Source organism: Dryobates pubescens, chromosome 25, assembly GCF_014839835.1.
Source record: "Dryobates pubescens isolate bDryPub1 chromosome 25, bDryPub1.pri, whole genome shotgun sequence".
In the NCBI taxonomy this organism is placed as follows: Eukaryota; Metazoa; Chordata; class Aves; order Piciformes; family Picidae; genus Dryobates; species Dryobates pubescens.
The window spans coordinates 3,533,543-3,547,030 of NC_071636.1; the positions used below are offsets into that span (position 1 = coordinate 3,533,543).

At 47.4% G+C, this 13,488-nt stretch overlaps 1 protein-coding gene across 4 annotated transcripts in view; it reads right to left on the bottom strand.

Moving 5' to 3' along the window:
* TAOK3 (TAO kinase 3) overlaps nt 1–13,488 on the bottom strand; it is a 112,984-nt gene that overhangs the window by 40,010 nt on the left and 59,486 nt on the right. For 3 of the 4 annotated variants that reach the window (XM_054172785.1, XM_054172787.1, XM_054172786.1), the window contains exons 5-11: nt 12,722–12,823; nt 12,170–12,215; nt 11,038–11,134; nt 6,229–6,342; nt 5,055–5,146; nt 2,422–2,515; nt 583–664 (exon numbers count right to left, since the gene is read on the bottom strand). In XM_054172785.1, coding sequence (XP_054028760.1) covers nt 583–664; nt 2,422–2,515; nt 5,055–5,146; nt 6,229–6,342; nt 11,038–11,134; nt 12,170–12,215; nt 12,722–12,823 — 627 coding nt within the window. Of the gene's footprint in view, nt 1–582; nt 665–2,421; nt 2,516–5,054; nt 5,147–5,443; nt 6,002–6,228; nt 6,343–11,037; nt 11,135–12,169; nt 12,216–12,721; nt 12,824–13,488 lie in introns of those variants that run through there. The other variant, XM_054172788.1, reaches the window with a different exon arrangement.

Below are 13,488 nucleotides of genomic sequence, written 5' to 3' on the forward strand. Positions count from 1 at the left end.
TCCAATGGCCAATCTCTCTTGATGGGAAGAATTTCTTCCTAACATCCAGCCTACACCTCCCCTGGTGCAGCTTGAGACTGTGTCCTCTTGTTCTGGTGCTGCTTGCCTGGGAGAAGAGACCAACCCCCACCTGGCTACAACCTCCCTTCAGGGAGTTGGAGAGAGCAAGGAGGTCTCTCCTGAGCCTCCTCTTCTCCAGGCTAAGCAACCCCAGCTCCCTCAGCTTCTCCTCACAGGGCTGTGCTCCAGACCTCTCCCCAGCCTCATTGCCCTTCTCTGGACATGTTAAAGTGTCTCAATGTCCTTCTTGAATTGAGGAGCCCAGAACTGGACACAGGACTCAAGGTGTGGCCTAACCAGCGCTGAGCACAGGGCAGAATGACTTCCCTGCTCCTGCTGCCCTTGGCCTTCTTGGCCACCTGGGCACACTAATTGATTCAGATGAGAGCAAACCCAACACTTTTTAATTATTATTTTTTTTTTCCCTTTTTAAGGGCAAATATTTGTTCACAATCTCCAGAATCATTTTGGCAGACAAAAGGATTTCCCCCTTAAATTTCTGGAAAAGCTTTGAAAAATTACCCGTAACAGATCTGCTGAGGACGGCCTTTCCTGAGGTATTTTCTGTAAGCAGTAATCAACAAAGCCCCTAAAGGAGTCTGACCTGTGAATCAAAACACACACACACAAAAAAAACAACAACACAGTTCTAAATGAAAAAGCAGCTCAGGAACTGGCATACACACAGACTGATCAGCATAAAGCAAAAGAAAGCCTCTGAGTGATTTGTTCTTCAGTTCTAGAGCAGAGCAACAATCTGGACTTCTCCCAGCTCTGAGGAACTTGATCCCATCAGTTCCCCTTCAATAGTTTAAGGCAGTTGGACACACAGTTATCCCCAACCCCTACCTGGAAGCCAAGCATGAACTATGTGGACCAGCCACTAGTTTCAGTTTTGCTTCAGCTGCAAAAAGGAAATTACTGGTCCCCCCCAGAAATGCCCTCATTAAATGAGCTGATGGAAGTAGAGCTCTACCCCTCTAGAAGTTTCTTACCACTTGTACTGAGTCAGTGTTAAAGCTCCTTGATATAATCATAGAATCACAGGATGGTTTGGGTTGGAAAAGACCTTCAAGTTATCATCTACTTCCAACCCCCCTGCCACAGGCAGGGACACCTTGCACTAAACCAGGTTGCTCAAGGCCCTGTCCAGCCTGGCCTCAAACACTTCCACGCTGGGAGCCTCCACCACCTCTTTGGGTATTCTGTTCCACTGCCTCACCACCCTCAAGGGGAAGAATCTTCTCCTAGTGTCTAAGCTAAATCCAGCTTCTTCCAGTTTGAAGCCATTACCCCTCATCCTATCACTCACTACATACACCTTTGCAAAAAGTCCCTCTCCAGCTCTCTAAGCAATGCTCAGCTCAACAAAACCTTGGCTATATGAGGCTGTATCACAACTAGAAAGAAGAAAACTCATCTTCTAGGTGCCACTGAACTTGAAAGCAGCATAAAAGGCATCTTGCTTACTCCCTGTGTTCTCAAAGCTCCAGAGAGCAAACAGGTGAGTCTAAACAAAGTGCTTGTCATCAAAAGCATTGATTCCTAGGCTGTCTTCACAAGTTGTCTCTACTCTGCATTGCAAATTCTGCACAGAACATGGGTACTGGTGTGTGCAGATATGAGGCAAACTCATTTGAATCTTAAAACACAGACAAAGCAGAGAAGATGAAATAAGGAAACTGGGGTGGAGTGGTTCTGATAAAATGATCAGCAATGAAACCATGAAGGTGCTTTGACATCTAGCAGAGTAACTGGGGGAACTTCCCACCTCTCCAGGAGCTGCTGCTTTGAGCCATCTGCAGGCTCTGCCAAGCACCCTGTGATAGCTGCATCTCAGCCTTGGGTAAGGGGAACAGGAGATGGGGTAGCATCTCACTCCCACAGAACAGCAAAGCATTCTTGGGGCAAAGCTCAGATTCTGCAACAAGCCTGTAAGCATGGGGTCTACTGACTGGCCTCGGAGCTCTGACGACTTTGGAAGCCCCTGACTGAGGAAATCTAACTACCTCTGTATTCTGTGTGCCTCTGCCTTCCCTTCCTCCACAGTTCAGCTGCACTACAATGCTAACAATTCTTCTGTCAAGGTTCTTTTGCAGCTGGAAACTTTGCTGATGCTGAGTTACAGCGGGCTTAATGCATCCAAGGATATTTTAATTCCTACGGCATCTACAGCCCCATAATTAACACCTCCACATTCAGATTGTAACACAGCCCAAGTGACAGAAGGTCAAAATTGAGCCTGCCTACACAGGAGCACTATTTGAGAAGGCAGTAAAATCACTATGCTGCAACAAATACTTTTCTTGTCAGACTTTAACCATGCAGAGCATTTCCAGGGAAACAAAGGCAGTCTCTTACCATTCATTTGACTGTAACGTAGGGGAGTCGTTCTGGGCTATGTGATATAAGGCACTCATTGCATTCATGTTGAAAAGAGGAGGCTTCCTTTCAGCTGGAAAGAGAAGAGAAAGGTGTGATAAGGCAGTCTGGAAAGAAAAGGAGAAAGACATGCAAAGTATGAGCAGGGTATCACTGCTAATAGATTCTGGCTGTCATCAGTGCATTTAAGCTCATCATTTCACTATCCCAGGTTAGACTAGGACAACCACTCAAGGAAAGCTGCTACTCACTTGAAGGGGGGAGGATGGAATCCAAAAAGAGAACAGGATGCAAATGAGAAGGAAAGGTTTCCAGTACATTTTACCTTGGCTGCAGCATTTCACACCTGACCTGCTATGGTAAAACTCAGCAGCAGCAGCAGAGCACACAGCACGGCAGGGCTAGGAAATTCATGTGTCAATCCCCTGCAGATCTTTCAGGCACTGCTGTAGCACCTCCACTAAGGGAAAAGAGCAACTGCCTCTTCAACTTGGCACTCACCTGCAAGCAGGACCTGCTGCCAAATTCCCTTGCCAGACTTATCATTAACTCCCCCTAACTCAAATTCCTCCTAGTCCCTGCAAGAAGAGGACACCTACCTACCAGCCCCTGGCCTTTCGGGAGCGCAGCAGCTCTCACACAGATCGGGGCAGGCTACTTCTCACCGCCAACTAAGGTCAGCCATGCCAATCAGCCCAGGATGCCAGGATTTGGGAGTTCATGTCAGGTCAGAGCAATCACTTGTCCTTGACATGCAGCATGCACGCAAACCACCCCATTTTCTTTCCCTTAAACACTATTTACTTTCATCAGCCACACAAGAAATTAAGACATCAGCGTTCAAGGCAAGCCAAGCGCTGCTCAGCGAGAGATCTCCTCCCACTGCTAGCTGACCCCGTGTCCAGACACAGAATCATGCACAGGCAAAGTTCAAAGGTGGTGTTTGTTTATTTTTAAGAGAAAGTTTCATACTTCTCAAAAGGGCAATATTAAAAATAACAAAAAAGGCAAACCCAGGGACTATGTAAAATGGCTTTGAGATTCTTGACTGAAAAAAATCTCTATAGAAACTCTAGACTCAGCTCCTGTGCAGGGTAGCACAAAGCCTGCTGTGCTCCTTGAGAGGCTGTAACACACCTGAACTCCACACAAACTGAATAGGTGGCCATGTGGAAGAAAATGCTCCTGAAACTCCCAATGGTGGCAATTCTTCACACCAAAGTACAGGCTGTGTCAGCAGGGTGTTAGTGCTGGCACATCGAATACAGCACTGGATGTTATGAGTCAGCTACACCATTACCAGATCTGTGCTGGAGTCAATGTTTCCACCCATTTTGTACAGCCCCTTGTTTGCATCTCATAGATTCACAGAACAGTTTGGGTTGGAAGGGACCTTAATGATCATCTAGTTCCAACCCTCTGCAATGGGCAGAGACACCTTCCACTAGACCAGGCTGCTCGAGGTCTCATCCAGCCTGGCCTTAAACAGCTCCAAGGAGGGGGCATCCACAGCCTCCCTGGGCAAACTGTTCCAGTGCCTCACCACCCTCACTGGAAAGGATTTCTTCTTAATCTCCAGTCTAAATCTTCTCACTCAAGCTTCAATCCATTCCCTCATCCTAACACTAACAAGCCCCTCCCCAGCTCTCCCACAGCCCCCTTCAGGTACTGGAAGGCTGCTCTAAGGTCTCCCCAGAGCCTTCTCTTCCTCAGGCTGAAAAGCCCCAGCTTCCCTCAGCCTGTCCCCATAAGGCAGGTGGCTCCAGCTCTCTGCTCAGCTTTGTGGTCATCCTCTGGACCTGCTCCAGCAGCTCCATGTCCTTCTCATGTTGGGGGCACCAGAACTGGGCACAGTTCTCTCATGTGTGGCTGCTGATTATACATTTATAAACAATACTCTTAGTGAAGGTGCCCTCACAGTAAGTTCTTGATGTACTGTTAAGGCAAATCCAATCCATATCAAGACTATCTTTGAAAACAATGCACTCAGCACATGCAATGTCAGTCTTCAAACTTAAAGTGCACACATCTGCTCTGTATACCTGCTACCACATCCACATCTGCTTCAGCTTGTGTGGATGTGTGCCATTTGCCCTTTGCAGGGCAAGCCCTTTTCTTCTCTTGTAAAGGACCTGTCCACGTTGATCCCTGTCACAAACCTTCAGCTGAGACTGAAGATGTTTTGCTTCAGAGAGTGGGGAAGTAAGAAGAATTGAGAATTAAATGCAGGTCCCTGCTGACACACAGCTCCTAGGACACCAGTTCACTTGGCAACAGCTGGAACAACTCTCTCAAGACCCAGCTTGAAAAAAATAGAGTCTCCAAGTCACAGTTTCCTCTCAGTGAGTGGAGGATTTGAGTCTTGTATCAGGGAGGAACTGAGCACACCAGATTAACATTAAAGCACAGCAGCATTAGTGGCTTGCTCTTGATTTGCCAGGGAGTAAAAAGATTTAACTCAACTGTCAGTGCTTTCAAAGCCAGGCTTTTAAAAAGAATTAAAAACAACTTCTGAGGAGTAAGAATCTTCCATATTTTCTTTTTTCCCAGGACTTCCCAATAAATATTGCAGACAGTTCATTATTCATCTCATCTGCCAAGCATTTACTCACCTAACTCAATACACGTGATCCCAAGAGACCAGACATCCACCTTCCCATCATACTGTCCCTCGTCCATAGCAAGGATCACCTCTGGTGCCATCCTACCAACCACAGTGCAAAACATGCAGGTTAGGGGATACACATCATGACTCCCAGCACAGAGCTTAAAAGTGAGATGGCTTTCATCATCTTCAGCAGCGCAGCAGACCAGAACTCAAAGAGCCAGCGTGGAGCTGAGTAAAGCCATGCTGAAATGAAACAATGCTTGCCTGCATTAGCAGCCCTTCCAAGAGGGAGTTTAAGAAAGGAAAGTAAATAAGAGGCCAGCCTGCTCATCTTGCTGTTAGCACAACATGCTGGCACATGGGAGACCCACACCCATCTCCAAGGCATTGTACCTGCAGGCAGACAGCAAGGGCTGGGAGAGTCCTAAAGGCATCACTTGCACTCTCACCAGAGATGGTGACTTTTCCACTGGCACACCAGGATAATTTTCCAGCAGATATATGCAGCCTGTGAGTGTAGCTATGAAAGGAATAAGGAAATCCAGAACAGTGCAGAAATATGATGGTTCAGGAGCAGGGGATAAACAGTAGATGAAAGCAGCAGCAGGCCCTGGCCTGCAAAAATTCAGCCTCTTAACACTTGCTCTTCAAGGATGAAGCAGGCTTCCTGCCAAATGGACTTGTTCAGAGGCTGGGCAATAGGTGACCTCCCACCAATGCCTGGGGCATCTGCCACAAAATAAGTGGAGCATAAAGCTATGCCGGTCCACTCCATGAGGAATGCCAAGCAACTCAAGTGACCCTTGAGGAAGTTTCTTCAAAACAGAATTTAAGCAGCTGTGTGACTCCCAGCCTGCATGGCCAGATGACCAGGATTCCCTTGCTCCATGTGGTTCTCAGAGCTCCATTACCTATGGCAAGTGTTAATCACTTCTAAGCCACTGGCAGTGCACCAGTCAAAACGTGAACTGGTGCCGTTGCACAGGGCTGCACTGCCTGCCTCTGCTCCTGGGCACCGAGGATGAGCACATTTCCTGGAGAGCTGGACACAGGGGTTTAAAAGAAAACTGCCTGGTTAAGAAAGTCTCTATGCCAGAAATTATTTTCAGACTGTAAAATGCTGAAAATGGAAGAGAAGAATCTTAAAAGAGGACCAAAGTACTGAAGGCTTCACTCACCAGTAAGGCGTTCCCACAAAAGAATTGGCAGGGGAAACTATAGATGCAGACCCAAAATCAGCTAGTTTCACTTGACCTGGTTCTGTTAGAAGAATATTTCCAGCTTTAATATCCCTTGAAAAGAAAAGAAAGAAAAACACACACAGACTCAAAGTATGGTTCTGGTTACAGTACAGTAACAACACACAGAACTCCACTAACTTTTTATCAGTTAAGCATTCCAAGTCCAGTATTACAGAAAGCTAGAGATACATGGGGGGCTGGGCTGGAGAACCAAAACCTGTCTGTACCCAAAATGGCAAAGGGTGAGGGAAGAAGGGTGGTGAGACACTGGAACACCTTGCCCAGGGAGGTCGTGGATGCACCGTTGATGGAGATGTTCAAAGCCAGGCTTTGAGCAACCTGTTCTAGTGGAGGCTGTCTCTGCCCATGGCAGGGGTTTGGAACTAGATGATCTTGAAGGTCCCAAACCACTGTATGAATGTATGAAGAAGAGATGAGCCATGGTTGCAAGGTTGAGATCCCAAACTAAGATCTAGGAGGTATCCTACCACCCAGCTGTGACACCCTTAGGCAATATCAGCCATGTTGTTTTCATCCTTTGCATGCCCTAGGGCTCTCTTTTCTCATCCCTCCTCCAGTTCTCAATGACCTTTCAGGTGCCCTCCAGCTCAAGCCATTCCATGATTCTGTGAATTCAAACATTTAAGAGATCAACCATCATGACATCAATGGCACACAAAAGGCCCAAGATATATTCAACACCTTTGGCACTGTTTCTGAACTCCAGCAGTACGTGGGGTAACTTCAACTTGAGTGCCCATGAAAGCCTAAAAAGGTTGCCTCCATTTGCCTGCCTTCCAAGACACCTGGCAATGATCCTATTCAAGGTTTGAGACAGAGCTGAAATATTTCTTTTCTTTCACCCATCCCATGAAAGGAGGAGGATGCCACTTGGTGGGTGCCAGGAGGATGGGGCCAATGTTTTTTCAGTGGTGCCCAGTGGCAGGACAAGAGGTAATGGGCACAGACTTGAACATAGGAAGTTCCATCTTAGCTGTTCAAGAGGAGATTGGATGTGGCACTTGGTGCCATGATTTAGTAGTCATGAGGTCTTGGGTGACAGGTTGGACTTGATGATCTTTGAGGTCTCTTCCAACCTTATTGATTCTATGATTCTGAACATGAGGAAGAACTTCACACTGAGGGCTGTAGAGCACTGGAACAGGCTGCCCTGAGAGGTGGTGGAGTCTGTCTCTGGAGTCATTCAAAACCTGCCTGGACACTCTCCTGTGCAACCTGCTCTAGGTTGCACCTGTTTTGGCAGGGGAGTTGCACTTAGATGACCTCCAGAGGTCCTTTCCAACCCCTATCATTCTGTGATTCTGTGAATGCTTGCAGAAATTCAAGTCTCTTTAACACACCACCAGCTGAAAAATCACAACACAGTGCAAGCTGCTTAAACCCCTGATAGAGCACTCCAGTAATGAAGGGAAAACTACACACTAGGTATGCCACAGATGCCTTTAGATGGGCAAAGCTATTTGATTGTGCAAAAGCACAGCCTCAGGGTAAATGGAATCAGTGTAAGGGATCCCTGGCAGCCAGGCTGCACACACCATAGGGGCTGCAATGTCTCTTTGCCATCTCTTTCAAACACTTTAATGTATCTTCATTTAAAAACAAGGCATCAAGAACAATAAATAATAATTTTAAAAAATCAGCTTTCCTTATCTGGTGTCCAACTGAAACACCAAAGCCACTTATCAATGGTAGTAGAGCTCCAACACAAACAAGCTGCTGTGTATTGCCAGACACACTCTCACTCTGACCCTGTGAAAAGCAAGCTAATGAGATAAATGAGGAAGGAAGCAAAGCGGTCTTGTATGTGCTGCAGAGGAAGAGCACACACATGCAACACTCAAAGCATAATGATGGGTGCATCAAACACAAACCCAGGATCACTGTAGCCCCAGTTAAGCTGAAAGACTCTTTAAATTTAGCATGGAGCAAAGTCTGGTGAGATGCTTTTGTCTCCAAAGGGCAGCACACAGGGCAAGGCAAAGCTGGGATAAAAAGAGCCACAGAGAGAGGAATTTACCCCCAGAATTTCACAGCAGCAAAGCCACAGCTCTGCTCCTCTATTCCCCCATTCCCAGGGCAGTATCACCTTAAAACTGATATTACAGAGGTTTTCACACATGTGCTACTCAAATACATCCTGAGCTGTTTTGGGTCTGTGCATCTGTCACTTCTGCTGGGGGACAAGCACTAAAGGTGTCTTGTATGTGCAAGAATGAACACCTCAAGAGCACAGGAGAGGCAGCACAGGCTGTCCTCTGTGCTGTCATCTCCACTGCTACCTTCACTGTACAACGACCAACAGAGGACTCAGCAGCCACGTTCGGTACCAGCACACAGATTCACTACCTTAGGTTTGCTTTGTGCCTGCAGTTAAACAGAAACTAATCTCATCTTCTGCCATCCCACAACGGGGCACTGGAACGAGCTGGCAGCAGAGATGCTCCGGGAGCCGGAGGGGAGGCTGGAGCCTTGCTCTGTTGGTGCATCTCCACAAGGTGTCCCTCCATCCCAGGGCACGCTCCTTCGCCTGCCTTGCTGTGGGGCAGGGAAAGCACTGCTCTCCCACCTGCCAGCCTCGGTGCCAGCTTTGGCTCCTTCTCATGCAGCCTTTGCTTCATTTGCTCAGTGCTGCTGGGATTTGGCACAGCAGAGGGGAGCAGGGTTGTTTTCCTCCCGGCGAGCAGTTCCCCTTTAGCTGTGCCCAGCACACTGCACCGCTCATTGCTGAGCAATGAAGCTAGGAGCTGCCTCTCCTCTTCAAGATGCTACTTCCATCAGAAAGCTTTAAATCTCTTTTCTCACAGAGAGAAGACTTGCCTGCCCATCTCAGAAGTTAAATGCAGAATACCCCTGGGAAGAAAACCAGCTAGATAGGGAAGACCTGCCTGGTCTTTATAGCAGTAACTCTCTTTAGGGATGTGACAGCAAAGTCATTCCTTCAGGTTTGAAAGAGAAATAACTTCAGCATTCTTCCTGATATGCAAAATAAGCAGCCTAGTGGAAAAGTCCACACAGAGTAGCTAGTATCCAGCATGTGAGATTGCTGAATTTATAGCACACTAATTGCACTATGATAGAAAGTCCTGATGAGCATTGAGAGAAACTCATTCTCAATAGTGTACATACAGGAACATAGTTATTGTGAAGAATTTCTTCCTAACATCCAGCTTGAACCTCCCCTGGCACAGCTTGAGACTGTGTCCTCTTGTTCTGGTGCTGGTTACCTGGGAGAAGACAGCAACCCCCACCTGGCTACAATCTCCCTTCAGGGAGTTGGAGAGAGCAAGAAGGTCTCCCCCGAGCCTCCTCTTCTCCAGGCTAAGCAACCCCAGCTCCCTCAGCCTCTCCTCCCAGGGCTGTGCTCCAGACCCCTCCCCAGCTTTGTTGCCCTTCTCTGGACACCTTCCAGCAACTCAACATCTTTCCTAAACTGAGGGCCCCTGAATTGGACACAGGACTCAAGGTGTGGCCTAACCAGTGCTGAGTAGAGGGCAGGATGACCTCCCTGCTCGTGCTGGCCACACTATTCCTGCTGCATGCCAGGATGCCATTGGCCTTCTTGGCCACCTGGGCACACTGCTGGCTCATGTTCAGCCTACTATCAACCACTACCCCCAGGTCTCTTTCTACCTGGGTGCTCTCCAGCCACTCTGACCCCAGCCTCACCCATTTCACAAATCCCTGACATGTATCACTAGTATCCAAAACTGAACACACACACACACACACAAGAAAAACCTAAAATGAGAACATGCAAGCTTGTTGGCAAACAGCTAAAAAAAAACCCCAACAAAGCAATAAAAATCCAAGCTCTTGAAAACTACCACATCAAGACAGACAGATGCAGAAGCAGCATCCACGAGCTGCCTGTTAGCAACTTTTGCCTCAGCCTGCTCTGGTTACTCCTGAGGTAGTTTTACCTTTGGCTTGCATGTTGGTCAGCTGATTTCTGAAAGCATGAAGTTTTATTTACTCAGATGTAAAAAAACCAACAACTAAAAAGCTAGTCTTAAAACCAGCCTGGCTCTATCAGTGCCCTCACTTGGCAAATTTAGGGGGATATTTCCCTCTCAGTGTGTACTGCCCACGTTCAGGGGTGTTCTGTTACCAGGGTCTGCAGAGAAAAACTGCTAATGTGGCAGAGAATTCAGCCCAGGATGAAATTCAGCCAGGTGAAATGATTTCACCCAAGAAAAATCACTGAATGTTAGGGCTTGGAAGGGACCTCCAGAGATCACTGAGTTCAAGCCCCCTGCCAAAGCAGGACCACCTAGGGCAGGTCACACACGAACACATCCAGGCAGGTTTGGAAAGACTCCAGAGAAGACTCCACAACCCCTCTGGGCAGCCTGCTCCAGGGCTCCAGCACCCTCACAGTAAACAAGTTTCTCCTGATGTGGAGGTGGAACCTCCTGTGTTCTAGCTCTTATCCACTGGGCACCACTGAAAAGAGCCTGGCAGCCTCATCTAGACACCCACCCCTCAGATATTTATAGACCATGACAAGATTCCCTCTCAGCCTTCTCAGGACTACAGTGCACTCCTCCCCAGCCAACAGCTTCTATTTACACATCTACCCTGGCATTAGGAGCACTGACAGTTCCATTGGGAGAAAATTTTGGTACAACAGCCTTTACCAAAGTTGCTTAAAGACAGCAAAGCAGTCCTCAGACTCCAGCGAGTGGGAGATGAAGGCCATCCAGCAGCACTGAGCTCCAGCCTTACCTATGAATCTTACAGTGAGAGTGCAGGTAGGCCAGCCCCTGCAAGGCACCATGGGTGATGGCAGCAATCTCCACTTCCTGAAGTGGTTTCTTGTGAACTACAGAAGAAAAAACAACACAAAACACCAAAAACACAACAAAATAAAACACCAAGATAAAAACATAAGAAGGTAAGTGTGGTGTCATCCTCAGACAGTGCCTTCAAAGAGCAGCAACCCCACTGATATTGCCAGCTCTCAGGTGTACACCATCAGATGAACCTGATGATCTCCAAAGTCTCTTCCAACCTCAACACAGTTCTGTGGTTCTATCATCTTCATCCCACTGCCTTCCTAAGGCCTAGTGGCCATTAGCAGCCCTGAGTTCATGCACAGCCTGGGCATGTATCTCCACATCATGGGAAAACACAGTTTTCTTCACAGTCCTGCTAGGGCCAACAGCTACTGTTAACACCAGGAGGTATGTCTGAGTGCAGCTTGCCAGATGGATTTGAACTGCTTCTTTGGTCCTTACCAAGGATAGATTCCCACTTTCCCCCTCCCCAGGAAAATCAGGAAGAGCAACTACAAAAAGATGCCCCAAAGCACTTTCCCCATATCCCTAAATATGGCCAGCACCTGCCTTTGGCTGTGTCTCAGAGACAGAACATGTGGCCCACAGAGAGTAGAGTGTTTTGAAACCTTGGCTCACATTCCCTAGTCCTTTGCAGGTGCTGCTGTTCTACTTTCAAGGTCATATCAGCCTCTTGTTCTATAACACCATCTGTAACCACCCCACCAAACTGCCAGGCAAGGACAGAGGTGATCTCTGCAGGGTTTTGTCATGGACACTCAGAAAACAGGCAGTCTGCTGCAGTCACCAAGAAGGCACAAATTACAGGCACACAGCTACATGCTTCTACAGCTCCATTTTCCCCCATGTAAATGTTCATGCCAGCTCTACATAGCACTGGCCTCCTGGGACAGTCTCAGCTTCCCCTTGCTATCACAAACACAGGTATTACAGGTGCAGAATGGAGTAGCCCAGCCAGACTGCCTCTATCATCTGTGAAACAGCAATCTGTGAGGAGACAGACTCCCACTACACTCAGGAGGGGCACAAAGAAAATCAAAGCCTGTGTCAAAACCACTTACCCTCTAGCAAATCTGAAGCTGATCCTAAACAGTATTCCATAACCAACTGCAAGAAAAAAAGCATGCTTTTAAACATCAGCAGACACTTCCCCACAAGCAGGTACTACTTAAATGGCTGCCAAACAGATACTACTTAAATGGCTGACAAAACAGCAGAAGCAATTAAAGCCTGAAGCTGCAAGAAATGCAGTAAACTATGAGCAAAATAAAATGCTTCAAACATTCCAGCAGTGTCAAGGCATCTTTTATTGCAGTAAAGAAGCTTTAGACAAGGAAATATCTGGGGGGAGACACTGTAGAGGAAGTTCCATAATAATGGTTTGATCTGCCTGCACACACAGAGGCTTGCCTCAGAGCAGCAGAGAGTTGTTCCAATATCCCACATACCTCTCCCTTGAAGCTACCTGGAAGTTTCTTCAGGTGAAAGGGCTTACAGGCAGCATGGGATGAACACTGCTGCACATAAAGACACTGTGTGTGTGTGCTCAGTGTTTGCTGTAGTGGACGTTTCCTGCTCACTGGAGACCTGGAAATGCCACATCACACACTCACCCATGCTGTATGCTCTTTCAGGTAACAGCCCTTATACTCTATGGTGTTGGGGTGCTTCAGCTGTTGGAGAAACTTGACTTCTTTGATGATATCCTGCCATTTCTAATTAAACAAACAAACAGGCAAAAAAAAAAGAGAGAAATAAATCTGTTAATCTCTCACACTCTCATACACCACACACTGCAGCACAGTCTGAAAAGCAAGCACAAAACTGTTTTACAAAGGGAAGGTGGCAAAAGTCATGACTGCAAGAGCACAACTGCCCATCAGTTGTCTGGATCCCTATGGCACTGAGGCCCAGACTTCCACCCAACATATTTAAGCAGTTGGAGGATTGCAAAGTACTTTTTCCTCCTTTTGATGGCCATACATTTTACTTCAAGCATTGCCACTGCTCTGCACATTGAACTGTTCAGTGGCCTCAAACTCCAGCTGCCCCAAAAGACACCACCGCCTCCATGTGACAGAGGTATTAAGGGTTAGCTGTTTGCTTCCTTCTGCTACACAGCACAAATCCATTGGCATTTAAAAGACCTCAGCACAGTTAGGAGACCAAGAGGTAGGCAAGCCACAAAAATAAGTTTGAAACATGGAATGGCCCAGGTTGGAAAGGACCTTAGAGATGATTTGCTCCAACCTCCCCACCATGGGCAGGGTCACCTCTCAACTAGACTCAGCTGCTCAAGGCCTTATCCAACCTAGCCTTCAACATCCCCAGAGAGGAGGCACCCACAACCTCACTGGAAAACCTATTCCAGAGTCTCATC